Source organism: Pelophylax lessonae (assembly GCF_965119305.1).
Source record: "Pelophylax lessonae genome assembly, chromosome: 6".
Lineage (NCBI taxonomy): Eukaryota > Metazoa > Chordata > Amphibia > Anura > Ranidae > Pelophylax > Pelophylax lessonae.
In genome coordinates, this window is record NC_138773.1 from 118148172 (window position 1) to 118175990 (window position 27819).

At 46.5% G+C, this 27819-nt stretch overlaps 1 protein-coding gene across 4 annotated transcripts in view; it reads left to right on the forward strand.

Moving 5' to 3' along the window:
- SMG1 (SMG1 nonsense mediated mRNA decay associated PI3K related kinase) overlaps positions 1–27819 on the forward strand; it is a 795166-nt gene that overhangs the window by 742258 nt on the left and 25089 nt on the right. For 3 of the 4 annotated variants that reach the window (XM_082260927.1, XM_082260924.1, XM_082260926.1), the window contains exons 55-62: positions 1945–2082; positions 2339–2491; positions 2576–2755; positions 10772–11002; positions 20516–20727; positions 20890–20996; positions 22257–22436; positions 23832–23938. In XM_082260927.1, the coding sequence (XP_082117053.1) occupies positions 1945–2082; positions 2339–2491; positions 2576–2755; positions 10772–11002; positions 20516–20727; positions 20890–20996; positions 22257–22436; positions 23832–23938 (1308 nt within the window). The remainder of the gene's footprint in view (positions 1–1944; positions 2083–2338; positions 2492–2575; positions 2756–10771; positions 11003–20515; positions 20728–20889; positions 20997–22256; positions 22437–23831; positions 23939–27819) is intronic. The other variant, XM_082260925.1, reaches the window with a different exon arrangement.

Genomic DNA, 27819 nt, shown 5'->3' on the forward strand with positions numbered 1-27819 from the left:
TCACTTGGATAAGGTGGTCTTGCGACCTAACCCTTCTTTTCTTCCGAAGAGGATCTCGGAATTTCACCTCAATGAGGACATTGCCTTGCCTTCGCTTTGCGCGAAGCCCAAACATCCTAAGGAGGTGGATTTACACTCCTTGGATGTTGTTCGGGCGATCAGGGTTTACCTGTCATCGACAAAATCCTTTCGCAAGATGGATTCTCTATTTGTCCTTCCAGAGGGGCCTCGGAAGGGCATGGCGGCGTCGGCTTCTACCATCGCCAAATGGATCAGACAGTCTATTGAGCAGGCATATGCTTTGAAGGGAAAAGTTCCCCCTATGCCTGTGAAGGCGCACTCTACCAGATCGCTGAGTGCGTCTTGGGCCTGTCATCATCGGGCCTCGGTGGCCCAGGTGTGTAAGGGGGCGACTTGGTCGTCCGTTCACACTTTCTCAAGTTCTACAAAGTGGATGTTCAGGCATCGGCAGATGCTTCCTTTGGCCGCAAGGTTCTTAGTGCGGCAGTACCTTAGGGTCCCTTGTTTTTGGGCCCTTGGCTGTTTGGGATGTTTTTATCCCTGGGTTATTTGTTTTACCTGGGTTGTTGCTCCTGTTGAGCAAAGTTTTTTTCATGCTGCCCAGCTGGTTTCCTTCCTTTGGTAAGGTTCCTTTCTCTTATGTGGGTCCGGCGTTGCCTTAGGCCCGGCTGCGTTTCCCACCCCTCATGTATGCACTGCTTTGGGACGTCCCCATTGTGACGAATATGGAGAGGCGGCGACTGTCGGAGGACATAAGAGAAAACGGAATTTTTGTAAAATCTTACCTGTAAAATTCCTTTCTCTGAGTCCTCCGACAGTCGCCGCCCCCGCCCCTCTTTTGGGGTTTGTTTATGTACTCTACTGCTATTCTACTGAAACTGAGGTATGGATACAGGAAGCAGGAGGGTATTGACTGAGGGGACCACCCCCTGGGGGTGGGATATGCTAAAAGCTTTAATATTGACATATTCTGTTGCCTAGCTACTCCTACGGAGCAAAGGTCAATTACCCATTGTGACGAATATGGAGAGGCGGCGACTGTCGGAGGACTCAGAGAAAGGAATTTTACAGGTAAGATTTTACAAAAATTCCGTTTTTTTATTTTATTTTTTTTTACTGCCCTCACTTGGGCTGTAAAGGCAGCCCGATGAGGGTGTATACCATGCTACCATGCTTTGCTTTGTGGCTGCAGCAAAATGTTACCCCCCGGTTTCATGTTGCCCATTCAAGTGGTGCAGCATTTACAGGATTAAAAAAGGTGGTGAGGAGGCAACATATCGCCTGCTAACGGTGTGTCCACCCTCTGAGAAATGATCCACTATGGAACGTGTGTTTATATTAAGTTGCTCATCATCCTATACAGAGCATTACATTTACTGTACCAGCCAAATCATTTGCATAAGCTATGGATTACTGATTTTTTATCATTTTACTTCACAAAACATATGATTGCCTAGTAATATTTCAGTACTACAGAAACTGTTAAGGTAAACCCATGGTGAGAGAACTATCTTAGCTGGCATTGTGCCGAGCTCCTTCTGAAATTTCTAGTCTGGCTGTTGTGCTGACCCACTGAAACAGTAATGGTCTTTTATGCATTACTGTTTCAGGTCGACTCAAATGTCTGAAGTCGAAGTGTCTGCATTACAGCCAGACAACTAACAATTTCAGAAATCTGCAATGGTAATCTTTTTGTTTTTCTCGTGATAGACTCTATTAAAGCTTTTGATCATATGGCTAGGCTTGTCTACAATTATGCAGTTAAAGATCTGAACTGTGCTCCCTGGATTACATGATACATGACTAGCTACCAAAGTTGGTGATTTTGCAGCTAGCTCTAAATAACTCAGTTCCCAGCTACAAATCAGTGTAATCTCTGTGATTCTGACCTTTTCATCGATTAAAATTTATCTTACATTCCAGTGGCAGCATGAGGACTTCCTGATTAGTCGCCCGCAAGCAACCTCTGTTACTCCACCTCCCCGCTCTGCCATCTTAACCAGCATGAAGAAGAAGCTTCATACTCTTGGACAGATTGACTCGTCTTCTGCAGCAGTCCAGGTGCCCCATTGAAAATGCTGTTTTCTTGAAATGTTTTTGTATTTGCACTGATTTCTTGTATGGCCAAAAAGGCATTGTTAGAGGGCTGAGGTTCATGGGCCAGTCGGATTGCCACACAGAATTCATTGGGGTTTTTTTTTCTGCATGTAGCAGTTACTGTAAGACAACATGCACCTTTTTATTACACAATTTGTAAATGTAAAGGTTTTAGTAAAACATCTTTTCATTTCCCCGTTTTCACATGTATTTCCTGCAGGAAAAACTAGCTGCTTTAGAAGCCAGCATTGAGCAGCGCTTAAAATGGGCAGGAGGAGCAAATCCTGCATTAGCACCAGTTCTTCAAGACTTTGAGGCTACTATTACAGAGAGAAGGAATTTTGTACTAAAGGAAAACCAAAGAACAAACCAGGTAAATAGGCCCGTATAGTTTAAACCTTATGTGGCTGACTATTTTGAAGACCAATTTGTAATCTCAGTCTTTTTTTTTTTTTAGGTCACGTTCCTTTGTAGCACCATCATACACTTTGAAGGTTTGCGCACACGGACTACGGAGACTTTAAGCATTGACACTGGTTTGTTTGAGCTCCTTAAACGCTGTCAACAGATGTGCTCATTTGCCTCCCAGTTCAATAGTTCAGTATCTGAGTTGGAGCTGCAGCTTTTGAAAAGAGTGGTGAGTGTTGCTGATGTAGGCAACTCATTTTTGTAGCAAGACCAGCAAGCTAGGATGAAGACTAAAGCCCCGTACACACGTACCGATTGTCGGCCGTAAATATTCGGCCGCCGACCGATCGGCCGATTGTAGGCTTGTTAGTATGATGCTTCCGACAGCGCATTTTCGGCCGAACAGAATCTGGCGTGCAGACTTTACAATTTTTGTTGGCCGTCACCAGAACGGCCGATTGTTCGCCAGTCAGTACAGAATTCGGCCGACACACAGTAGATTAGCAAGACTGGGCATGCTCAGAAAAGAAAAAACATCACATGACATCACTTCTGCAGTCGGCTGTTGTTGGCCGACAAAATTTGTGTGCAGTCTTTAGCAGTTTTCAACAGACACGACAGCCCTGGACAAAAGACGGCCGATCGTTCGGCCGACGATCGCTATGTGTGTACGGGGCTTTAGTCAATACTAAAATTCTGCTACAGAGGTGAATGTATGTTGGGTTTGCCCTGTAACAAAGCTAAAAATAACTCTTGACTTTTGGTCAGGTGAGCATGAACAAATGTATTTATAAATCTGAAATTGGCCTTCTGCTCTTAAAAATTAGAAAATGGGAAATGCATAGCTATAGTCCTCCCTTCACAATACTGCTAATGGACCAATTCAAAGCCCCACTTATGCCAGCATATCACTTGTTGATAGCTTCTGAGATAACAAAGGCTGTTTGTAGACAAAACAAATGTCTTCCTGAGGATTACAGTAAGGCCAGCCATACATGGTGTGAAATTTGCATGATTCCCCCATCGACACAGACAGTGCTGACAAGGTAATGAGCAGTTGTGTTCTTCCTGTGGTAGCAGACGGCGGGGGGAAGCCATCAGGCACGCTGGTTGTACCGAAGTCGATCAATCGATCAACTTTGGTCCATTCAGGCTGCAAATTCACTGTTCGAATCTCGGCCGATTCCTGCTGAACCGGCCAAGATTCAGACTGTGTATGCTCAGTCTTAGGCCCACTGCAATACTCAGTTGCTATGCTTTCTGTTAAGCAGATGAAAGGCCTGAACCCTGTTTTCAAGGAGACTTTCTCCAAAGAGTCTTGAACTTTGCTCTTAACCTCCTTAGCGGTATTCCCGAGTGTGGCTCGGGGTTACATTTCAGTGCCATTAGCGGTAACCCCGAGCCACACTCTGGGTACCGCCAGGGAGCATCGCTGGATTCTGGTAGAGGATTACTTACCTTGTCCCCGGGATCCTGCGATATGTCACTGCAGCATACGGCGGCCGGATATTCCGCCCGATGCTGTGAGCCCCGGCTTTCGTCTCCTGCGACGTGACGCTCGCATGGGGGTGGAACCGGCGGCAAATTTGAAAAGTAAAACACACAAACACTGATATATTGTAATCCTTTTGGATTACTTTACAAAATTAAATAAATTGACATTAGTTTGCCCCAGTGCCCTTTCCTGCAGTTGATGATTTTGTGTTTCAAACATTATCATACCCGAGATGTTATAAAGAAGAACGCACAGTAAAAAAAAATCATATGTAACTAGTTGGTTTGGGCTGCTCGTTATTAAGAATTACTAGCAAAATAATGGTACCGCTTTCAGCACCTAAAATCGGAAACAATCATACCGCCAGGGAGGTTAAGGAGGTTTCCTCCAAAGAAGGAAGATTTGTTCTGTAAAGAAGGGCACTCAAATGAAGGGAGGGGCCGGGAGCTGAAAAGAGGGACTTGAGAAGAGGAAGATCCAGGCTGTTCTGTGCAAATCCACTGCATCAGAGCATGTAAGTATAACATGTTAGTATACCATGGAAGTATAACAAAAAAAACAAAAAAACTTTACAATCACTTTAAGCTGTGTAGCTTTGACCAAATTGGAATAATGCCCTTGCGATAAGTGTAGACCATTTGCATACCTCAAGAAGCTTGACCTGAAAATTCCCAGGATGTTGCTAAGCAAGGCCTAGCTAATATTATTTATCTCTAACATCATAAAATGAGCTCTTTCTCTAATTCAATCCTCCTCACATGTGCTTTCTCTCCCCTGATGCAGTAGCTCTGAGCTCGGCATGTGAGAGCTCACTCTTGTGATAGTGAAGGTGAGCAGTAATTGGTAGGGCTCGCTTGGCAATGTGCTAGAAACATCCTGGGAGTTTTCGGGACAGGCTTCATGAGGTATGTAAATGGCCTACAACTGTAGCAAGGGTATTAGTCAAAGCTGCACAGTTTGCTTTCTCTATTGTACATTGACGGACACAGCTCTTCATCTTCTTGACTATGTGGGCTATGCTGCCCCCTACAGTCCTAGGACACTAGGCAGGAAAGAACTCGACAACTCCTAGGGGGCAGTCCCAAAGGGTATACGCCCACTCTCTGCTATAGGCACTCAGTGTTTTTTCTGCCTAGCCAGGAGTAAGGACCTAGCTCCTTGCTGGGATCTCTGGTCCTGGCGACGTTTTTCTTTTTAAATTGAATTTTGTTCTCTTTTTCTTATATTGTTCCTGTGAGAATCTACAATCAACTGCTGGACTGGGCGGCGGCCTCGATAATCTAGATCCAGAGGGTCCCCCCCCCAGTTTGGCCAGCGAGCACGTGCAGACCTAAGCTCCTCACTAAGTCGGCCGTGACATGGCCCCACTGGATAGGGGCTGGCCTGCAAGTTAAACGTCTCGCAAGGGCACATACGACCTGGCTTCGGCCTGAGTCACAGCGTTCCTCCTGGCCGACAGCACCCACATTCCGATGGAGCCTTGATCTGTCCAGAGAGGTGCCCACCCAGTTCTTGGTGTGGTAAGTAGCCCCCCACCATGTGGTGGACATAACTTTTTAGGTTGGTCTAGGGTGTCAAACTGGGGGTGGGGGCGACCAGGCGATCAATATTTTGGAGGGGGTTGGGTCTGGTGGGGGAGCCTGCCAGGGCCCCCCTTTCTTTTGGGATAATTTTCGAGCACCTGGGGGCCTCCATGAGCCGTGGGGTGCCACCATTTTCTTGTAGTCTTTTGTGCTACAGATCAGCGGCCATGTTTGTGTAGCCTCGGTGACCATTTTCTTGTGGTTTCCCATTGAAAATAGCGGTGCCATGTTTTTGAAGCTGGATGGGGGTGGTTTCGGCAGTAGAAGCCCTTCCTCAGCCCCTAGTGCTGACTCCTGGATCTTTCCTTTCCGGATCGACGCATGGTGTTCAGTTAGCTTGGTGCTGTGAGTGCCTGATCGGTGGTGGTGAGTTTTTTGTGGGGTTTTTCCTCTCCCTCTCTGCTGTAGCTACGGTTGTGCTCTGTGTTGGGCCTTGTGGTGCCACCAGCGCAGTGGGGTGTCCCTTGCAGTGTTATACAACTTTTTTCCCCTCTCCACTACTGGAGTCCATGGAGCACATCTTCCCACCTGATCACCTCTCAGATGCTGTCGGACCCTCCAGGTCACAACAACTGACTGCACTGTCAGTGCTCCTGGAGCCTTTGGTTTCCAGGGTGGATTTGGTCCTGGGAAAATGGGCTAGCAAAGAGATTCCCCCGCCTTCACCTACTTCCTCTTTTCTCATCAGATCTTGAATGCCGCTGTGGATGCGACTTACCCTTTGGGGTCTGTGTCCATGCACCCTGCATGCTCAGATAGTAAGGATGATTCCTCTGCTCCTCTAGCGGCGCATGAAAAGGCCATAGTGGATGCGCTGATTGTGTAAGTGCAGGAAACCTTAAAGATGGAGGATGCGACTAATGCAGCATCGGAGGCACAGATCACCTTTGGCACCCGCAGGTCCTCCAAGGCGGCAAAGGTGTTCCCCTTTCCCGCTTTCTTTGACAATATTGTCACAAAACAGTGGGGGTGCCAAAAACGCACTTTTGCAATCCCTAAGCGTTTTGCAGTGCGGTACCCTTATGAGGATTCTCTCCTTAAAAAATGAATTCCCTTGTAGGGGAGTCCCTGGTTTCCAGGTTGAATAAAGCCTCCGTAATTCCGGTTGAAGAGTCTCTGGTCTTTACAGACCCAGCTGATAGGAGGTCTGAGGCCTTGACCTCCCATATGTTCACTGTGGCTGGTTCATCGCTGAGGCTGGTTTTTACTATTGCCCTGAAGTCGCAAGCTATGACTGAGTGGGCAAAACTTCTACACGGAGACCTGGAGGGGGAACCCACCCCCTGCTTTTGTGAAGCTGGCCTATCAGTTTGTCCAAGGGCTACAGTTTGTCTGTGATGCCTCTTTGGATGTGGCCCCCTTGATATCTAGACTGTCTGTCTCAGCAGTGGTCCTGCGGCGTATTATCTGGCTGAAATGCTGGTCTGCAGACCAGACTTCCAAGAAGGCCTTATCTGATCTTCCATTTGTGGGGGATCGCCTGTTTGGAGCTTCCTTCGATGACATCATCAAAGGCCTCACAGATGGGAAGAGTACTTTTTCCACAGGCTTCCAAGGGTATGGAACCCCATCACAGACTGGAGCCTTTCTTTTCAGCCCATAAGAGGCCTTTTCGACCCTCCGATCTCAAGACAAGGGGTCTAAGCCCTTCAGGGCCTCTACCGGTGGTTCTAAGAGGACCTGGTCTGGCAAGCAGCGAGCGGGGCTCTGCCAGACCTGCGGACAAGGCTTCCTCTGCATGAAGGGGCACCCTCTCCTGTGTGGGGTCTTCTTCGCTGGTTTCAGGATCTGTGGACCTCCCTGATACAGGACAAGTGGTTCCAAAAAGTCATTCGGTCCAGGTACAAGATGGAGTTTCGATCATATCCTCTGGAAAGGTTCTTCCCTTCCAACCTACGCTTGTCCCCGGATCGCTTAGGGGGTCTCTATGGGGCAGTTCAAGACTTGTTCAAGGGGTGTTTGTTACGGTTCCGACATTGGAAGGTTTTCAAGGTTTTTACTCAACCCTGTTAACAGTTCATAGGAAGGAATGCAAGGTAGGTCCAAATCTGGACCTCAAGGCGTTAAACTGCTTTGTGCGAAAACAGAAGTCCTGAATGGAGTCCATTTCTCGCTTCTATCAACATCAAGGACGCCTACCTTCACAACCCAATATGTGCCGATCACCACCGCTTCCTCCCCTTAGCTATGGGCACAGAGCATTATCAGTTTGTGGCGTTACCCTTTGGTCTCCCTGAACCTTCAGAAGTCTGCTCTGGTTCCGTCCACAAAACTGGACTATCTGGGTCTGACTCTGGACTCAACCTCAGCCAGAACTTCTTCCCTTGACAAAACTCCAAAAATTGCAGGAGGCAATTCAGCTTCTGCTGTCCAGCAGACGGTCATCTCTTCGGACTTGCATGTGGGTCCTGGGCCTGATGGTCTCTATATTCAAGGCAGTTCCGTTTGCACAGTTCCACACTAGATATCTGCAAAAAGAGATCCTGGTAAAATGGAACAAGAATCCTGTCTCTAAACAATCTGATCCTGTTTGAACCGGAGTACGTGGGGGTCCCTGATTTGGTGGCTTCGTTCTCCGGCACTTCGTCAGGAAAAATAATTTCTTCTCCTATACTGGATGGCCATCACCACAGATGCCAGCCTGTCCAGGTGGGGAGGTGTCCTTGGCACAGACTGTGCTAGGGGGTCTGGACTCAAGAAGAGTCCAGGCTACCGATCAATGTGTTGGAACTCCAAACGATCATACTTTGTCTGGATCATTGGGCGATTTGTCTTCAGGGGTGTCCGGTACAAATTCAATCGGACAAAGCCACGCCACCAGGGGGGGGGGGGGGACAAGAAGTGTCCTGGCAGCTCTGGGAAGTAGCCGGTATTCTAAGGGGGGCAGAACTTTTAATTCCAGCCCTCTCCGCTGTGCACATTCCAGGGGTGGAAAATTGGCAAGCAGATTATCTCAGTCGACAGGCATTGGACAAGGGGGAAATGGGCACTTTATCCGGAGGTGTTTCATCAGTTGTGTCTCCAGTGGGGTACTCCCGAGGTGGATCAGTTGGCCTCTTGTCTCAACAGGAAAGTAGAGAGGTTTGTGGCACAGTTTCGGGATCCTCTAGCCGACGCCACAGACACCTTAGGGGCTCCTTGGAGTCAGTATCGTCTGATTTACACCTTTCCTCCTCTCAAACTTCTGCCAATTCCTGCGCAGGATTGAGGCAGAGGGGATTCCGGTCCTTCTAGTGGCTCCAGACTGGCCTCGCTGATCTTGGTACGCCCATCTGGTACGGCTGGTCGCCGATGCTCCTTAGAGACTTGCTCTCAGGAAGATTTGCTGTCCCAAGGGCCAATCTTCCATCCTGCTTTACAGTCGCTTGCTTTGATGGCTTGGCTGTTGAAAGCCAGGTGCTGAAGGATAGAGGTTTGTCTGAATTGGTGATTCCTTAAAGGCTAGAAAATCTACCTCCTAGGTAGATTTACCATTGCACTTTGAAGACGTACATTGCGTGGTGTGAGTCTCTTAGGGGTTCACCCTTGCTCCTCTTCGGTGGCTTGGAGCTTGACTTACCCCTTGAGTACCATCAAGGGTCAGCTTTCGGCCTTGGCCGTTTTCTTTCAGCATCCATTGGCCACACATTCCTTGGTGCGTACCTTTATCAAGGGAGTTTGACACTGCTCCTCCAGTACGCATTGCCACTGTGGGAGCTTAATTTGGTGTTAGTTCTCCAGAAGCCTCCTTTGGAAAATATTTGGAGTCCCCTGCTTATGTTGTCCCAGAAGATTTCCTTTTTGGTGGTTATTACTTCTGCGCGCAGGGTGTCGGAGCTGGCGGTGCTGTCCTGTCGTTATCCTTACCTGGTGGTTCACAGGGATAAGGTGGTTCTTTGTCCATGTCCGTCGTTCCTTCCAAAGATAGTCTTTGATTTCCATTTGAATGAAGACATTGTGTTGCCTTCCCAGGCCTAAACATCCTAAGGAAATTGCCATGCATTCCCTGGATGTGGTTCAGACAATCAGGGTGTACCTGGCAGCTACGGAGTCTTTTAGGAAGTCAGACTCACTATTTGTTCTTACGGATCGACCTCGCAAAGAGTTGGCTGCTTCTGCTGCGACCATTTCCTGATGGATCAGACAGACAGTGATTCAGGCTTACTAAATTAAGGGTCAGGTTCCTCCTTTACCTTTTAAGGCGCACTCTCTACTCGGGTGCTTAGTGCCTCCTGGGCCTTCCGTCATTAGGCGTCAGTGATGCAGGTTTGCAAGGCTGGGCCTACTGGTCGTCTGTACACACGTTCACTAAGTTTTATAAGGTGGATGTGTTGGCATCTGCGGATGCTTCTTTTGGCCGCAAGGTTTTGTAGGCTGCTGTTCAGACTACCTGGTTCTCTTTGAGGGTATTTTTTTTTAGATGAGCTCCAGTTGTTTTTATGGTTGAGCTCCATGTTACCTGGTTGGCTATGTTTAGGCTTGGGAAGTGTTTTCTTCTTTCTGTTCCCGCCCCTCATGTTTGACACTGCTTTGGGACGTCCCACGTAGTCAAGAAGATCAACAGCTGTGTCCGTTAATGAACGAAAGAGAAAATGGGATTTTTGAGGTTCATTGACCAAACACTGCACCCACCCTTCTATGAAGTTGGGTTTTTTCCCTCTGATGCTGCTTGTAACAAAAATAGGTGCCTATAACAGAGAGTGGGCGTATACCCCTGGGACTGCCCCATAGGAGTAGTCAAGTTCTTTCCTGTGGGGGGCAGCATAACCCACGTAGTGAAGAAGATGAAGCTGTGTCCATCAATGAACTTTAGAGAAATGGATTTGACGGTAACTCAAACTCCCATTTTTATCTACAGACTAAGGTGAACTAATACTTTAATCCTAGCATCCTCAATTTATGTATCAGGCTATTATGAGGAACACATTTAAATGATTTATTTACAAACTTAGATATGTCAATAGCAATTTTATTTTTGTGATTTTTATTTCTTGGTGCAAAATGTGTGTGTTGCCACGGTATCATAGCCCAGTAGCACTGCTTGCAGGACAACTGTATATTGACTAGATGTTCTGTATATTTACACAGATCCACTGGATACATTTTAATTTTCATCCTGCAGCTAGATGTTTTTTGTTTTGTCATGTAATTCTCCAGAGACGTTTTAAAGTCACGTGTCTATTCCCAGCAGGGATCTTCGAATGAGAGTGCCATTGGAAGTCCTGAATGGCTGGTTTCTGCCCACAAGCAGTTGAGTCATGATATGTCAAATCAGAGGAATCTACAGAGTGAGAAGGAGCAGCAGATTGAGGCGGTGTGTGAAACAATTCAGAATTTGGTGGACTGCATCAAGACTGTGCTGACTGGTCATAATAGGCAGCTGGGAGATGTCAAACACTTGCTGAAAGCAATGGCAAAGGTGAGCTTCTGCATTTATTTGTGTATCCTGGGCTTTATGTACATATATTTAAAAAATAAACTTGGCTATGTTTTCTAGGGATGTAAACCACTGTTTAAATCATAGCTAGGCCATACCACCCTCTTCCCCACATGCTTCTATATTTTTTTTTTTTATACTTGCATTTTCCAGGTGACTTCAAGCTGGTCATTTGACATGATAGGTCCTTTTGAAACTTCTGCCAGTGGTGGGTGGGTTTCGATGCTGCACAGCTTTTGCATCATTACAGTGTGGGTGCATGGTGCCATTGAGACATTGTGGACTTAAAGTATGTCCTCAGTCTTGAAGGGTGAGTGACCCTTGGAATCATTCAGCCTTAAAGACTGAGGACATCTTGTGGCTGAATGAGATCACTGTAGGGGCACCCCTGGAGAGGATGTTGGTATTGCCGCCTAGGCTATTTTTGTAGACCAGTGGTAGACTATATAAAGCCTCACTCTGGGCAAAAAGCTTTTCTCTATCGTTCATTGATGGACGCAGTTCTCTGATCCATATCAGTAGTGTTATACTGCCCCCTACAGGAGTAGGACACTAGGCAGAAAAAAGTTCTGGCTATGCCTATGGGCAGTCCAGGAGGGTACACCCTCTCTTCCTGCATAGGATGTCAGTTTTAATCTGCCTAGTCAGGAGTAAGGTTCCTTGCTAAGATCTTTGGTCCTGGCAAAAAGTATTTTTTTATGTAGATTTTTTTTGCTAGCCTTTTTCTCTGGAATTTTTTCATGTGAGACCTTTAAGCAACTATGCCGGGCTGGGCGACAGGCTGGATAATCTAGATCCAGTGGTCACCCAAGTCTGGCCAGTGAGCGCGTGCAGGCCTTAGCCACTACATAGTCCTACTGGACGGGGACTGGCCCCGCGATTTAAACGTCTCACCAGGACGTACACGACAGGGTCTAGGCTTATGTCACAGTGTTCCTATTTGGTCGACAGCCCCCCACTTCAATGGTGTGGGGTCCTGTCAGGAGATGGCGCCCGCCTATGTTCTGGTATGGAGAGTAAACTTTCCCCCCTTCCCTGGCGGATTTTGGGGTGGACGTGGGCCCCCTCCCTGGGATGGTCGGACTCTCACACTCCTGAGTTTCCCTCTGTCCTGTTGTGGTGTCCTTGTGGCCTTGGAAGTGACAAGCATTCTTCGTTGGGCAGAGCGCCTTGTTCAAGCTCTCTCTGCTGTTCCCTTTCCAGGTGTGAAATATTGGCAGGCGGATTGCCTCAGTCAACAGGCCTTGGATGCAGGGGAATGGTGCCTTCATTGTTGCACTCTAGACTTGGACTGCTGGCGTTGCATCTACTGGATAGTGCAGAGGTTTGTGGCCCGCTCCTGGGACCCTCTGGTGGGTGCAATGGTGGCACCATGGGTTTTGTCATAGGAAAGAACATTCTCTAAGTTCAAAGTGAACGATGCTGTGAAGTTTAGCATGGTCACCTGCGCAAGGCCTGGTCGTGTGAGAGTCCGTGCCAAGGTCAGTATCAGCTGCTGTCTGCCTTTCCTCCTCTCAAGTTGCTGCCAAGAATTCTTTGCAGAATCGAGGGGAAGGGTCGTGGCTCCAGACTGGGTACGCCGACATGATCAGGCTAGCCGCAGATGCTCCTTGGAGACTTCCTCTCAGGGAGGATTTATTGTCTCCAGGGACAATCTTCCATCTGGCTTTTAGGTCGCTGGCTTTGCTGTTGAAAGCCAGGTGCTGAAGGACAGGGGATTGTCTGCTTCAGAGATTCCCACCCAGTTGGAAGCATGGGAAGCGACTTCTAGGATGATTTTTTCGTCATACGAGAAAGTCGTATATTGCATGGTGTGAGTCTCTTTGGGCTCCCCCTCGCTCATACTCGGTGGCCCGGATCTTGGCTTCCTTCAATGGGGAGTTTATCAAACGTTGGCCCGGAGTACTGTCAAGGGTCAGGTTTCGGCTTGGCAATTTTCTTGCAAAGGCCATTGGCCACCCGTTCCCTGGTGTGTGACTTCTTCCAGGGGGTGCGACACTTGGTACTTCCGGTGCGACCTCCGTCACCTGCTGAGGACCTTGATTTGGTACAGTCGGTTCTTCAAGAACTTCCTTTTGCAACTATTCGAGGGTATCCCCTGCCTACCTTATTACAGAATGTGGCCTTTTGGTTGCTGTCACTACGCACAGGGAGTCGGCACTGGCGACATTGTCCTGTTGTTCTCCCTATATGTTGGTTCATGAAGACAAGTGGTACTTCGTCAGGATCTGTCCTTCCCCCCCAAAGGTGGTCTCTAGTGTTCACTTGAACGAGGACACTGTATTACCATCTTGTGTTCTAAGCCCTCACATTCTAAGGAATGTACATTGCATACTCTGGATAGAGTTCGGGCCCTAAAGGTGTACTTGGCAACTACTGAGTCTTTTTCGTAAGTCAGGCTCGCTCTCTGTACTTACGGAGGGCCCATGAACAGAACTGCCTGCGTCTGCTGCAACTATTTCCAGATGGATCGGACAGACCGTGGTGCAGGCTTTTTCAATTGAGGGTCAGGTCCTACCTTTCCCTGTTTCGGCGCGTTCTACTCGGGCGCCTAGTGCTTCCTGGGCTTTTCGCCTGGTAGGCATCTGTGCTCCAGGTTGCAAGACGGCTACCTGGTAGTCTGTTTACACCTTTACCAAATTTTATAAGGTGGATGTGCTGGCATCTGCAGATGCCTCTTTTGGCCGCAAAGTTTTGCTGGCTGCTGTCTGGAGGGCTTTGGCCTTCCTTGAGGGTGTTTACTGTTTGTTTCTGGTGGGCCTCAACTTTTGTTCTGCTGAGTCCTATGTTGCCTGCTTGGCTATGTTTAGACTTGGGGACTTGTTCTTTTCTGCTGTTCCCACCCCTCATTTTATAGCACTGCTTTGGGACGTCCCTACTGATATGGATCAGAGAACTGCGTCCGTCAATGAATGATAGAAAAAACTGGATTTCTATTTACATCCACCAACAGACATAGCTGCTGCTTTAAAACATAGGCGGATGGGTAATAAGCCCCTCCCACTAGGAGTGACCAGGTAGAGCCAAAAGCTTTGACACGTTATTACCCCTGGCCTCACCGTTGCATCTTCAGTTTTAGCTGCCTGATCTTAGGACCATTTTCAATTTGTGGCGTTACCATTTGGTCTCGCCTTTGCTCCCAGGGTCTTCACCAAGGTGTTAGCCCCTATTCTAGCTCTGCTACGACAGAGAGGAATAGCAATTCTGGGATACCTGGACGATCTTTTCCAAGCGGACTCGTCTGTGACATTGGAACAGGATTTGGAGGAGACCATTCACACTCTGAAGCAGTTCGGTTGGAATCTAAACCTTCAGAAATCTGCCCTGGTTCCAACAACCAGACTGGAGTATCTAGGGATGATCCTAGATTCAGCTTCGGCAAAGGTATTTCTACCTCCTGTGAAGTTACAGAAGTTAAGGGAAGCAATTCTGTCACTGCTGGCTTGCGACCTGGTGTCTCTCAGGTCATCTATTCATGTGCTGGTCCTGATGGTGTCCTCCTTCGAGGCCGTACCATATGCTCCGACCCACACAAGACTTTTGCAACAGGAGATCCTTGTCAAATGGATGGGACAAGGGACCTCTATCCCTAGACAGTTTGATTTGTTTGAGTCAGAGATCCAAGGACTCCCTGAATTGGTGGCCCAGCTCTCTGAATCTTCTCCACGGGAAATCCTTCCTTCCAGTATTGTGGACAGTGGTGATGACAGATGCCTGTCTGGTCGGTTGGGGGGGAGTGCTGGGCACCCTGAATGTTCAAGGGACCTGGACGGTGGAAGAGTACAAGCTCCCGATCAACGTTTTGGAACTGAGAGCAATCAAGTTGAGCCTGTTCCAGTGGACGGACATTCTGTAGGGGTGTTCTGTCCGAGTCCAGTCCGACAATGTCACGGACATGGCATATGTCAATCATCAAGTGGCACCAGGAGTGCCCTGGCGGCTCTGGAGGTAGCCGAGACCCTGCGCTGGGCAGAGGACAGCACTATCCTCCTTGTACATTCCCGGCGTAGACAATTGGCAGGCGGACTACCTGAGTCGCCAAACCCTGGATCAGGGAGAGTGGTCCCTGCATCCACAAGTGTTCCACCAGCTGTGGGTGAAAATAATAATATGCGCAATACTTAATAATCCCCAGATGGTATCAATTATAGGTGGTAATCTACTATTCTACACCACAAATAAAGGTTCCGATATAACTTCAAATAAAAAGTGCAAGTTCAATAAGCATGAAAAGCATATATAAAAAATACTATCTATGCGAAGCAAAGACTCTTCCAAATATTTTCTAATCCTAAACCAATTATAAAAAATTACCAGCTCGCTGGAGAATATCTGTATAGTACAAATCAATGTAAATCATTTAATTTCCTAAAAAAAAAGAAAAAAAAATTTACACTTGTAAAGTGTATATATAGAAAATATATTGTGCAAAAAATAAGGTGCAATCCAGCAAGATAAAGTGCAATCTAAAAAAGGACCAGCTTCCTGGAAATTCTCTATAAAGTGCTAATCAGTGTGATTATTAATCAAAAAACATTCCTTAAACATATATGCCAAAGGAAGTGCAAAAATCACATAAAGTGTCTTCAGTGTTCACTCGTGGGGGTCACACCATCCGTGTATCCCTTGTCTCCCTAAATGGACTCACCAGATGATGGGCTGGTCACAACCAGCAATCACGTTTTATCAATATATGTATCCCATGTTCCTCCCATCTCCTCTGGTGTATCTCGAGATGGTGGAATATCAAGTATTTATATGGGAGGGAAGGAGAAATCCAAAAATTGTGTGATTCCAGAAATCAAAGACAATAGTTCAACTCACATAAAATAGTGTCTACCCGACACTAGGATGCTGCGCGGATGAGTAAGACACCGTTCCGGCTGCAGCAATACAAGCCGCAAGCATGTGTGTGGTCTTGTGGTGTCCTCCTTCGGTGTCCTAAACCCTCCTACTAGTTTTGTCATTCAACGTCTTCTCGGAACGGCAGGTGGTGTAGAATAGTAGATTATCACCTATAATTGATACCATCCGGGAAATTATTAAGTATTGCGCTGATTGTTATTTTCACCCATTTCCCATGCAGTTTTTGCAGTGAATTAGCAGCAATTACTTAGCCCTAGATTGGTTAGTATATAAACCTCTGAGGTCCTGGGTGCTTGATTACTCCCTTTTATGTTCCAACAGCTGTGTCTCCGGTGGGGGACCCCAGATGTGGACCTGTTCGCCTCCAGACAAAACAGGAAAGTTTCAAAGTTTGTGGCTCGATCCAGAGATCCTCTGGCCGATGCAGTAGATGCCCTGGTGGCTCCCTGGAGCCAGTACGGGCTCATTTATGCATTTCCTCCGCTAAAAACTCTTATCTCGCCTGCTACGCAGGGTCGAGTTGGAGGGGATTCTGGTGGCTCCAGATTGGTCCCCCGGAGATCCTGGTACGCCGACGTGATTCGGCTGAAGGTCGCAGGTCCGTGGACACTTCCTCTGCGGGAAGATCTTCTATGTCAGGGTCTGATCTTCCATCCTGCTTTACAGTTGCTGGCTCTAAACGGCTTGGCTGTTGAGAGCAAGGTGTTAAAGGACAGGGGTCTGTCCGATTCTGTGATCCCTTCCTTACTCAAGGCTAGGAAGTCCACTTGGAAGATTTATCATCGTAGAAAAGCGTACATTGCTTGGTGCGAATTGATGCAGCTGAATCCTAGATCCTTTGCTATCAGCAGGATCCTGACCTTTCTACAGAAAGGGGTTGACCAACGTTTGGGGTTGGCCACTCTTAAGTGTCAGATCTCGGCCTTGGTTGTGTACTTCCAATGCCCTTTGGCTATGCACTCTGATTCGGAAGTTTCTTCAGGGTGTTCGCCATTTGGCTCACCTAGGAGGTCTCCGTTACCTCCTTGGGACCTTAATTTGGTTCTATCGGTTCTTCAGAAATCTCCTTTCAAGAACATAAGACACATTTCCTTGCTCGCCTTGTCGCAGAAAGTTGCCTTTTTGGTGGCTATCACCACTGCGCGCAGGGTTTCTGAACTAGCGGCGCTATTTTGCAGCTCTTTTTATCTGGTAATACACAGGGATAAGGTATTGTTATGGCCTAATCCGTTGTTTCTTCCTAAGGTGGTTTCAGACTTCCATCTGAACAAAAACATAGTACTTCCGTCACTCTGTCCGAAACCTTCACATCCTAAGGAAATTGCCTTGCATTGCTTGGATGTGGTTCGGCAATACAGTTGTATCTGGAGACTACTGAGTCCTTTCGTGAATCTGACTCTGTGAATACGGATGGACCCCGTAGGGGTCAGGCTGCGTCTGCGCCGCGACGACCATCTCTCGATGGATCAGACAGATGGTGGTGAAGGCGTATTCTCTTAAAGAGGAAGTAAACCCTCCTCTGCAACTTTTACCTATAGGTAATGAGGAGAAATTAAAGGATGGCGCTCAGGTGTGTTGATAGCTGATAATTACCCCAAAGGAGACATAGATAAATGATCCAATAAAAGTTTATTCCATGAATCCAAAGATAAAAAGCAATGTGTTAAATGAGTGATTCCTCCTACCAGTCCATGAAGTCTCTGTATATCACTGCTGCCTCAGCACGACTCCCTGATGTGAATCCCAGGGAAAGGAGAAAGCTGGCAGATGGAGATGGCATAGAGAAGCGGGTCCCAGCGGAGATAGGGGCTCACACGGTCCGGTGTGCGGCCGCTTCCTGGACCGGAGCCCACGCTGTGCTACGCTGATGCCCGCTGTGAGCGCCGAGGGATCGCACACTGATGACGTCACCGCTATCAGCGCTGTCAGCCGAGTGTGTGTCCGCGGCCGGCGGGGGAATCACCTGAAGGACGGGGAGCTTGGAGGAAGATGCTCGCTCGCTTCTACAGAGCCTCCCGATTGCCACAACGACATGTTTCGCTACATTAGTAGCTTTGTCAAGTTGAACTTGACAAAGCTACTAATGTAGCGAAACATGTCGTTGTGGCAATCGGGAGGCTCTGTAGAAGCGAGCGAGCATCTTCCTCCAAGCTCCCCGTCCTTCAGGTGATTCCCCCGCCGGCCGCGGACACACACTCGGCTGACAGCGCTGATAGCGGTGACGTCATCAGTGTGCGATCCCTCGGCGCTCACAGCGGGCATCAGCGTAGCACAGCGTGGGCTCCGGTCCAGGAAGCGGCCGCACACCGGACCGTGTGAGCCCCTATCTCCGCTGGGACCCGCTTCTCTATGCCATCTCCATCTGCCAGCTTTCTCCTTTCCCTGGGATTCACATCAGGGAGTCGTGCTGAGGCAGCAGTGATATACAGAGACTTCATGGACTGGTAGGAGGAATCACTCATTTAACACATTGCTTTTTATCTTTGGATTCATGGAATAAACTTTTATTGGATCATTTATCTATGTCTCCTTTGGGGTAATTATCAGCTATCAACACACCTGAGCGCCATCCTTTAATTTCTCCTCATCACATCTACAAGCTATCCAATACTTAGGATTGGGCGAACAGTGTTTTTATGGATATTTGTGTTTTACATGTTTGCATGATATTTTCAGGAAACTACCTGTTGGAGTAGCGCCAGAACTCTTTCTTTGAGCTATTTACCTATAGGTAAGCCTATGATAAGGCTTACCTATAGGTACTGTAAATATCTCCTAAACATGTAGCGTTTAGGAGATATTTACCTTACATGCAGCCAGTGACATCACTGGCGCATGCGCTCTGAAGGAACGGCCGCTGGTGCCATTCCTTCAGAGCCCCGTGCCGTGACCGTCGGCTCCCGCGCGCGTGATGTCACGCGGCTCCGGTCAATCAGATGGCCGGATGCCGCGATCCCGGAAGACGTACAGGTAAGCGGGCGGCACGGCGGGGGGCTCGTTTGAAGGTAAGTATTTCATAGTGAGCTAGTATGCGATGCATACTAGCTCATTATGTATTTCTCTTTCAGGTTGAAAAAAAAAATGTTATGGGTTTACAACCTCTTTAAGGACAAGGTTCTGCTTTTCCCTGTCACGGCTCACTCTACGCGGGCGTTGAGTGCCTCTTGGGCTTTCCGCCATCAGGCGTCAGTGATGCAGGTTTGCAAGGCGGCCACTTGGTCGTCTGTACATACGTTCACCAACTTCTACAGAGTGGATGTGTTGGCATCCTTGGATGCATCCTTTGGCCGCAAGGTTTTGCAGGCTGCCATTTAAGGAGCAGTCTACTTTTCCTTCTCCTTTGTGGTTTTGTTACAATTGAGCCCCAGTTGTTGCTTCTTGGGCTTCATGTTATATAGTTGGCTATGTTCGCTGTGGGAATTGCATTCTTTTAAGTTTGTCCTTTCCCCACCCCTCAGTGGTTACTGCTTTTGGACGTCCCATCCATCTATGATTTAAAGCAGCAGCTACGTTTGTCAGTGGTTGAAAGAAAAAATGCGTTTTTTTTTTTTACTTACCGTAAAATCCATTTGGATGGACGTAGCTCCCACCCCTCTTTTCTCTGAAGAGTTGGGTTTTGGATATTATTCACTGCTTGCAACTAAACTGAAGATGCAACGGTGAGGCCAGGGGTGATTACCCAGGGACCCCGCCCCCCTGGGCGTGTCAAAGCCTTTGGCTCTACCTGGTCACTCCTAGTGGGAGGGGCTTATTACCCATCCATCTATGATTTAAAGCAGCAGCTGCGTCTGTGGTTGGACTCAGAGAAATGGATTTTACGGTAAGTAAAAAAATAAAAAATTTTGGCTTACCGTAAAATCCTTTTCTCTTAAGTTCATTGACGGACGCAGTACCCGCCCCTCTATTTTGAGTTCTGTTGGTGTTACTTTCTGACACTGCTTTGATACAAAACTGACATCCTATGCAGGAAGAGAGAGGGTGTACCCTCCAGGACTGCCCATAGGCATAGCCAGAACTTTTTTTTTGCCTAGTGTCCTACTCCTGTAGGGGACAGTATAACCCTACTGATATGGATCAGAGATCTGCGTCCGTCAATGAACGATAGAGAAAAGGATTTTACGGTAAGTCAAAAATCCAGTTTTACCTTTGCAGTGGGGCTGCGGCCACACTGCATGGGTTAACTGCTTGTTTTGTCAAGGGGCAACCAGAAAGCTGTATACTCACCCAATCCTCCAGCGGCAAACTGCGCTCCCCCATGATCCAGCGGTGGACTGTTCTGACATCTTCACGCCCAGAGCAGGTCTTTGGCAGTGATGACATCAAGAACAGTCCACTGCACAAGACCGCTAGACTGCGGGGGGTGGGCAGGGACCAGTCTTGTGCTGGGAGGGTTAGGTAAGTTAATCTCTGTTCTCCAACCCTGGACAAAAACGAGCAGTTAGCCTTTGCAGTGCAGACAGCCCCACTGCATAGAAAAATAATTATTTGTCTGTATTTCAGCTTTAAATATGAATGCAAATTGCCAACTATACTTGATTATTTAGGTCTTAGATAGGGCTCATAACTTTAGCATCTTTTAAATATCTGCACCATTTCAGTTTCAACTCAACTTAAAACCATTTTATTTAGGATGAAGAGGCAGCCTTGGCAGACAGTGAAGATGTGCCCTACGAGAACAGCGTCAGGCAGTTTTTGAGCGAGTACAAAGCCTGGCAAGATAACATTCAGACAGTTCTGTTTACTCTGGTTCAGGCTTTGGGCCAAGTGCGCAGCCAAGAACATATAGATATGTTGCAGGAAATAACACCAACTCTGAAAGAGCTGAAAACCCAGAGCCAGAGGTAAGCGCAAGTTCCTACCAAATTTTACCAATGTATGAAAGATTATGAGTTGATTAAACCATGGAGTACATCTTAATTCCTGGCATTGTTCTAAAACTACCTGTGTCCTCGGTTTCATATGCAGAGTTTACATTGTTTCCATTTTTTTTCCTTTCTCTATAGTATCTATAACAATCTGGTGGGTTTTGCATCACCTTTGGTAACAGATTCAACAAACGAGTGTGCTAGTCCGACTACATCCTCAACATACCTTCCTAGTTTTGCTGCAGGTAATAATTATGTAATTCACTGAGCACTGTTTACATTTTTACTGGTAAAACAATACAACCACATAATTTTAAGAGTGTGTTTAGAGTCTAATGGGTTCGTTCAGTGAACAGTGCAAGGAGCATAGTGTGAAATCCACTTTATACTAACGCATGATCATTAGAAGGCAGAGTTGTGGGAATGGGCACTGCACTTAACTTTGCTTTTACACTTTTTTTTTACTTTAAGGGGAACTAACCCTATCATTTTAATGGGTTCCCAAAGCACAGCTGCTTGTGCTCTCAACTGACCTGTCAAGCCATCAAAAGGCCATTGTCATAACTGATCACATGTTCAGCACCATGGTAACTGCAGATCAAACAGAGACTAAAATGGCAGCTCTCTTGGCTGTAGGGGATAGGAGAGTTTAGTCCTGCTTTAATGAAGGTTATTAGTCTGTCTTTTGAATAGCACTCATCGTCTTATGGTTCATCCTCAGTTATTAATTTATACCTTTAGTTTATAACTGTGTATATTTGTTGCTTTACATCACCTCAAAAGTAAAATGTGAGTCTACTAAAGGACAGGGCTTTGACTATAGTATACTTGAAGCATGGAGAATTTTCATGGGCCTACCTGCTTGATTCTCTGCCTTCTCTAAGCATGTACAAGGTTGAGACCTGCTACAAGCATAAATGCTAGAGAATTACATTTAAGTTGCTTGTCAGCCTACATATATAAAGTTGGGGATTGAGCTTTTAATAATGTCACTTTGCCCTAAATGAGCAAAGTGACAATGTTATGAAATAATTTTTAATGCTTTTTTTTTTTTTTTTTTTTTTTTTTTAATACTTGCTATGAGATCTCCCAATTGGTGTGCTATTCTAAGAAGGAAAAATGGAAAATACTGTGCGTTCCATTTTAGGGCAGTTGTTTGTTTTAGCACTATAGTTATAACGTTTCCACCAACGCGTTGCTGATTTGTTTTTGTTTGTTATGCTTGTAACCCTGGGGGAGATTTACTAAAACTGGTGGACACAGAATCTAGTAACCAATCAGCATCTAGGTTTTATTGTCAAAGCTATATTGAACAACCTGAAGTTATAAACTAGTTACTATGCACAGCTGCACCAAATTCTGTGTGCACCAGTTTTAGTAAATCTTTTATTTAGAGTAAATCTCATCTCATGAGGGTAAACTGATCAATATATCTTCTTTTTATTGGTATTAAGTCTTGTTTCAGTTGACTTGGGGTGTATTTAATCTGATATTTCTCAAAACAGCTGTGCGTAGCAACACTGTCCCAAAGACCCAGCCGGAGGGCATGTCACAGAATGCAAAAAAGTCAGTCCAGAAAAATTTGGTGCCATCAGCAGATACTCCACCAAGCACTGTTCCAGGGCCTGGCAAGAGTGTTGTTTCTAGTCCAAAAAAAGCAGTGCGGGATCCGAAGACTGGCAAAGGTAATGATATGTACCTATACTAATAAAAGCCTGTCTTGTTTTGCTCAAACTTGTATTGTTAGCAGGCTTTGTGCATGGTCTTTAAATTCATCTTGAGTGAATGTTTTCTGTTGTACTAGAATGTTGATCAGGCATTATTTTGATGCTATTAAAAAAAAAAAAAAAATGCTATAAATAGGCCTACTGCTTTAAGATATTAAATTTTCTGGTTGACTTCTCAAAAATTACATCCGTTAATATTTGTGGAGCAGTGTCCTCTTCACTGCAGGTTAGTCATTGTAATTTAAAAAACCTGCACCAGGAAGATTTGTCTACAACAAATGTTTTGTGATTTCACGGTTTTAAAATATGCCCCTAATGTGTTTTCTGGTAGTTTAATAACTAAAACAGTTTCCTTGTTTTTTGATCAACTTAAAATTCGCTTTTATTGGCCCTTTTAAATTATGTTGCAAACCACATGTATGCATCAAAGTGATATTAAAGTATTTTTATTTTCTCTTTTTAAATACCATGTTATACTGACCTGCTCTGTGCAATGGTTTTCCCCAATCCTCCTTTTCTGGGGACACCGAACAGTGCTCCTGGCTCCTCCTGCCTTTGAGTATCTCTCTCCACCACCAAACAAGCTGCTTGTTGGGAAGGTGCTCATTCAGGCAGTTGCTATGTGCGTCTATAGAAACACACCTTGCAGCCCCCATTCCCTTGTCACTGAATTTGATTGACAGCAGAAGAAGCTCCCACTCCTATCAAAAGCTAAGGGAGCAACATCTAAAAGTTTTTTTTACCTGAATGCATTAACGTAAAAAAAAACCTTTAGCCTTTACAACCACTTCAGTGAAATCGGTTTTCCGGTAATACTGTAGTCAGGCCAAAGAGCTCATTTCCATTTTGTTGCAATAGTTTTTTTTGGAGGGAAAACCATTCCTTTACACTGTTTTATGTTGAATAAAACTTGACTTTTCAACTTTACTTGTGGATTGAGTAGTTAAAGGTTAAAATGTTTGTCAGGGTTTTCTATGGTATTCTTTTCCTTCCCCTATGGAAGTGTTCACATAGACAGAAAAGTAAGGAAATCTTTCCTAACAGTAAAACCTACTGGGGGAAGTGTTAGAACCTTCAGCTTTTTGTCTGCAATCCCACTTAAATGCCAGAACAAAAAGTGAGGGGAGTCATTGCAATGGCAAAGCAGACCATATAAACCAAAGTGATTCTAACCCTTTGTTTTGTGTGCAGCAAAGGTGAGGCTTTTTATTTCAGTGTACTCAAAACAAACCAATTAATTATGATGTAATGATCAGAGGGGAACAATGAAAATTACCTCTACTGTTTGCTGTTCAAACACCAGCTGAATCCTAGTAGTATTTTGATTTGATTGCACATTTTTTTCTGTTACAGCGGTACAAGAGCGCAATTCGTATGCTGTCAGTGTTTGGAAACGAGTGAAAGCCAAGCTAGAGGGGAGAGATGTGGATCCCAACAGAAGGATGTCTGTTGCTGAACAGGTAGGTAGATGAGGACAGACACAAACTTATAATGCAAAGCCGCCACTAACCCTGCCCTCCTAGTTCTGCCGTTCATGTTTAAGTGCCGGTTCACACTTCCGCGTTTGCGGAGATCGCATGTAATTCGGAGCGCACTGCTCCGAATTACATGCGATCTGATGTGCGGATGCGAGTTCAGCCATACACTTTGTATGGCTGAATTCGCACTGTATCCGCACCAAACACGCACATGAGGCTTTTTTTGAGCCGCAGTAGAATCGGATCGCACAGTGGTTCACACTTGTGCGATCCGATTCTGTGCGTACTTGCAGATCGCACTGCAATATGCGATGGCAACTGGGGGTGTCGTTCACTTTTAATTGACACCCCCTGCGTATCGCATATGGCAGTGTGAACTGCCAGATGTGCGGATGTGATGCGGGAACAGGCTGCATATTCGCAGCGTTCCCGCATCGCAGAAGTGTGAACCGGCACTTAATGGACTTCCACTGTGCTACATTCTAATAAATATTGTATGAAAATAAAAAACAGGCACAACATGATGCAGAGAAAAAATATCTAAAATACAATTGTTTAATCACTTCATTAACCTCAACAACAGATGCTGGTAAAAACAACCCCTATTTAGGATAATGCAGGTCTAGCCCAACATGGACCACAAATGAACAACTATCATTCTTATCCCATAATGATTATACACATTAATTGCCGTATCTATAAGGTGTAAGTTCCAGATCCAAATATCAAAACGTTTTGCGGTGGACTATGTTCAGAATATGACGATTAGACTTTTATATTACGTTACACAAAGACCAAGGAAGCTGTAACGCTCAGGGCAAACCGGGCTAATAACGTGTAAACTACCAGCTATACTTTTTACATGCCGGGGGTCTTTAAAACCAATGTGGCCATACATGCAGGAAGATTGTAAAATAAAAAGGGAGTAGTTCTGCGCAAGGATCTAAGTGACAGGCTGCAGTCTTCCTCACATATCCCTAAAAGGGGTATGAAAAATTAGAGATCAAAAGGGAGTTATGAATTGGACTAAATCGGCCTTGCTGCCTTTGGACCAGGGCCCGGATCCGCAGATGGTCACCTTTTGCCCCGTCCCGGTGGTGGAACAGTTTAAGTACCTAGGTGTTGTTATTTCAGCGGATATCACGGCATATTGCAGATTGAATATTTTCCCACTCCTGAAGAGATTCCGGGATAGGATATCTGTGTGGTCTAGACTCTGGCTCTCAGTGGCGGAGAGGGCTAATTTGGAGAAAATGATTCTCATGCCTCAACTCTTCTACTTTCTGCATAATTCCCCGGTGGTTGTCCCTCTTAAAGCGGTTGTAAACCCAAAGTTCAAAAAAAAAAAAAAAAAACAACCTGCAAGACAAAGGCATAATGAGCTAGTATGCATCGCATACTAGCTCATTATGTATTACTTACCTTAGAACGAAGCCCCGACACGGACCCCCGGACATCGCTGCGGGAGCTGCCATGATCCCTCGCCGTCTCTTCCGGGTTCGGCGGCTCCGGCGCGGTGATTGGCTGGAAGAGACGGCTCCGGCGCGATGATTGGCCGGAGCCGCGATGACGTCACTCCCGCGCATGCGCGCGGGAGTGATTTTCCGGCAAGCTCCCGGCAAATAGATTGAAGGTCCCTCCGGACCTTCAGAGCACATGCGCCGCTCGCGCGAGCATGCACTGTAAATATCTCCTAAACCATGCCCGGTTTAGGAGATATTATTTGTACCTACAGGTAAGCCTTATTATAGGCTTACCTGTAGGTAAAAGTGTAAAAAAGTGGGATACTACCGCTTTAAGATTTTTCGATTGGTCAACTCCCTCTTCCGCTCCCTGCTATGGAAGCAGGGTACGGCCAGGGTTAAGCTAGAACAGTTACAGCGCCCCAAGGACCAGGGGGGGTTGGCATTCCCTAACCCATGGATGTATTATATGGCTGCCCAGCTGCAGCACTTGCTGGGTGCCATGGCTGGGGGTGACAGTGGTGAAGGGGACTCCGCGCTTGCAGTGCTCTTATGGGCGGTGGGTGCGGAGGACCTCCCGGGTGCTCTAGAGTCGCAACTCCTGGCTAAGTCTAACAAAGCTTTCCCCACGTATAGATTGATACAAAAGGTATGGGCAAAGGCGAAGCAGCTTCAGAAAGTGACTGGCTTTACTGAGTTCAGTCCAATATGGCGGAATCTGACGTATCCGGAGCTGGCGGACCTGCCCTGCGAGGCTCTGTGGCGCGGGGGGGGGGGGTTACCCACCTGCGCCAGGTGTTCGAGCGCGGTAGGCTGCTATCGTTTGAGCAGCTGCAGGCCAGGTTTGCCTTGCCCCGAACCATGCAGTTCTCCTATCTCCAACTACAGCATGCCATAGAACAGACAAGGAGTCACTGCTCAAGGTGGTGTAGTTGCCTGATGACTCACACAGGTGCATGCCCCGGCTCGCCTCCGTGAAAACTTGATAAAAGAAAAGGAATTTGCAGCACTCCAGGTTGAGTCAAAATCCAGGTTTATTGACTGGACATCCAAATATGACAATCGTGACAAGGTAGACGCGTTTCACACACTGACTGTGTGCTTAATCATTACCGATACAGCATATGTCCTCTCGGTGCCTGTGGACCCAAAACCCTGTTTGCTAGGTATGGTGGAGGAGTTCAGAGGATGCTGGTGTTAGATGGGCAGTTACGAGATCCCTGTTCCAGGCGAGGAAGCTTATTTTGCAGCACTGGATTGCCCCATCCCCACCTACGGTGGAGATGTGGATTAAAGCCATGGGTAATACCCTGCGCTGTGAGCGCCTGATTTACCAACACAGAGGGGTACCGCATAGATATGATAAAATCTGGGGAAGCTGGCTGGCGGTTCCTGGCCTGGCTCCCCAGGACCTGGTTATGGACTGCCTTCTACAATAAATGTGGATTTGGACTGTGTGGGGGAGGGGGGGCTGAATATTGATTATGCTGCTGATTACGATGCTGATTGGTTTGCCTCCCCATTGGGAGCGGTTCCTGCCGGGGGGATTTATTTTCTTATTTTTCCTGTGTATGGCCATTTTGGAAGTTTGTGTCTGTGCTTGCTAATGGGAATGACGTGTATGGAGTGTATTCTGTACTGTTGGTTTTTCTTAATAAACTTGGAAAGAACTCTGGATGTGTCTAGGCAATATACTATTGCATGAAAGCCTTAAAGAGGTTGTAAACCCACTTGTATAACTTTTACCTATAGGTAAGCCTATTTTAAGGCTTACCTATAGGTGCTATAAATATCTCCCAAACTTGCACCGTTTAGGAGATATTTACAGTGCAAACTGCCGATGACGTCATCGGCGCAGGCTCTCTGAGGGAACGGCCACCCGTGCCGTTCCTTCAGAGCTCAGTGCCGTGAACGGCGGCTTGCGGGAGTGATGTAATCGCGCCTCCGGCCAATCAGATGGCCGGAGGACGCGAACCCGGAAGCAGGACATGTCGCCGTCCTGTCGCTGAGGTGGCGGCACGGCGGGGGCTTCGTTTTAAGGTAAGTACTACATAATGAGCTAGTATGCGATGCATACTAGCTCATTATGCCTTTCTCTTTACAGGGCTTTTTTTTTCCCGTTTTTTTTTTCGACTTTACTTCCTCTTTAAGTATATGATAAACAAATGTAAAGTACTGGTATACCAAACTGTTTACTTCTCAAAGATTCCTGTATGTGTCTATAGTGTATAAATCAAATACAAGTGTTCAAATTGCAAGTGATCAGTATACAATAATTACATAAATCTAAATAAAAACACACTGTAATATAAAGTGCTCGGTGTGCAAAACATATGCAAAAAAAAACAAGGCTCACACAATGAACCGGAAATCCATATAAAGTGACTAGTGCAAAAAGTT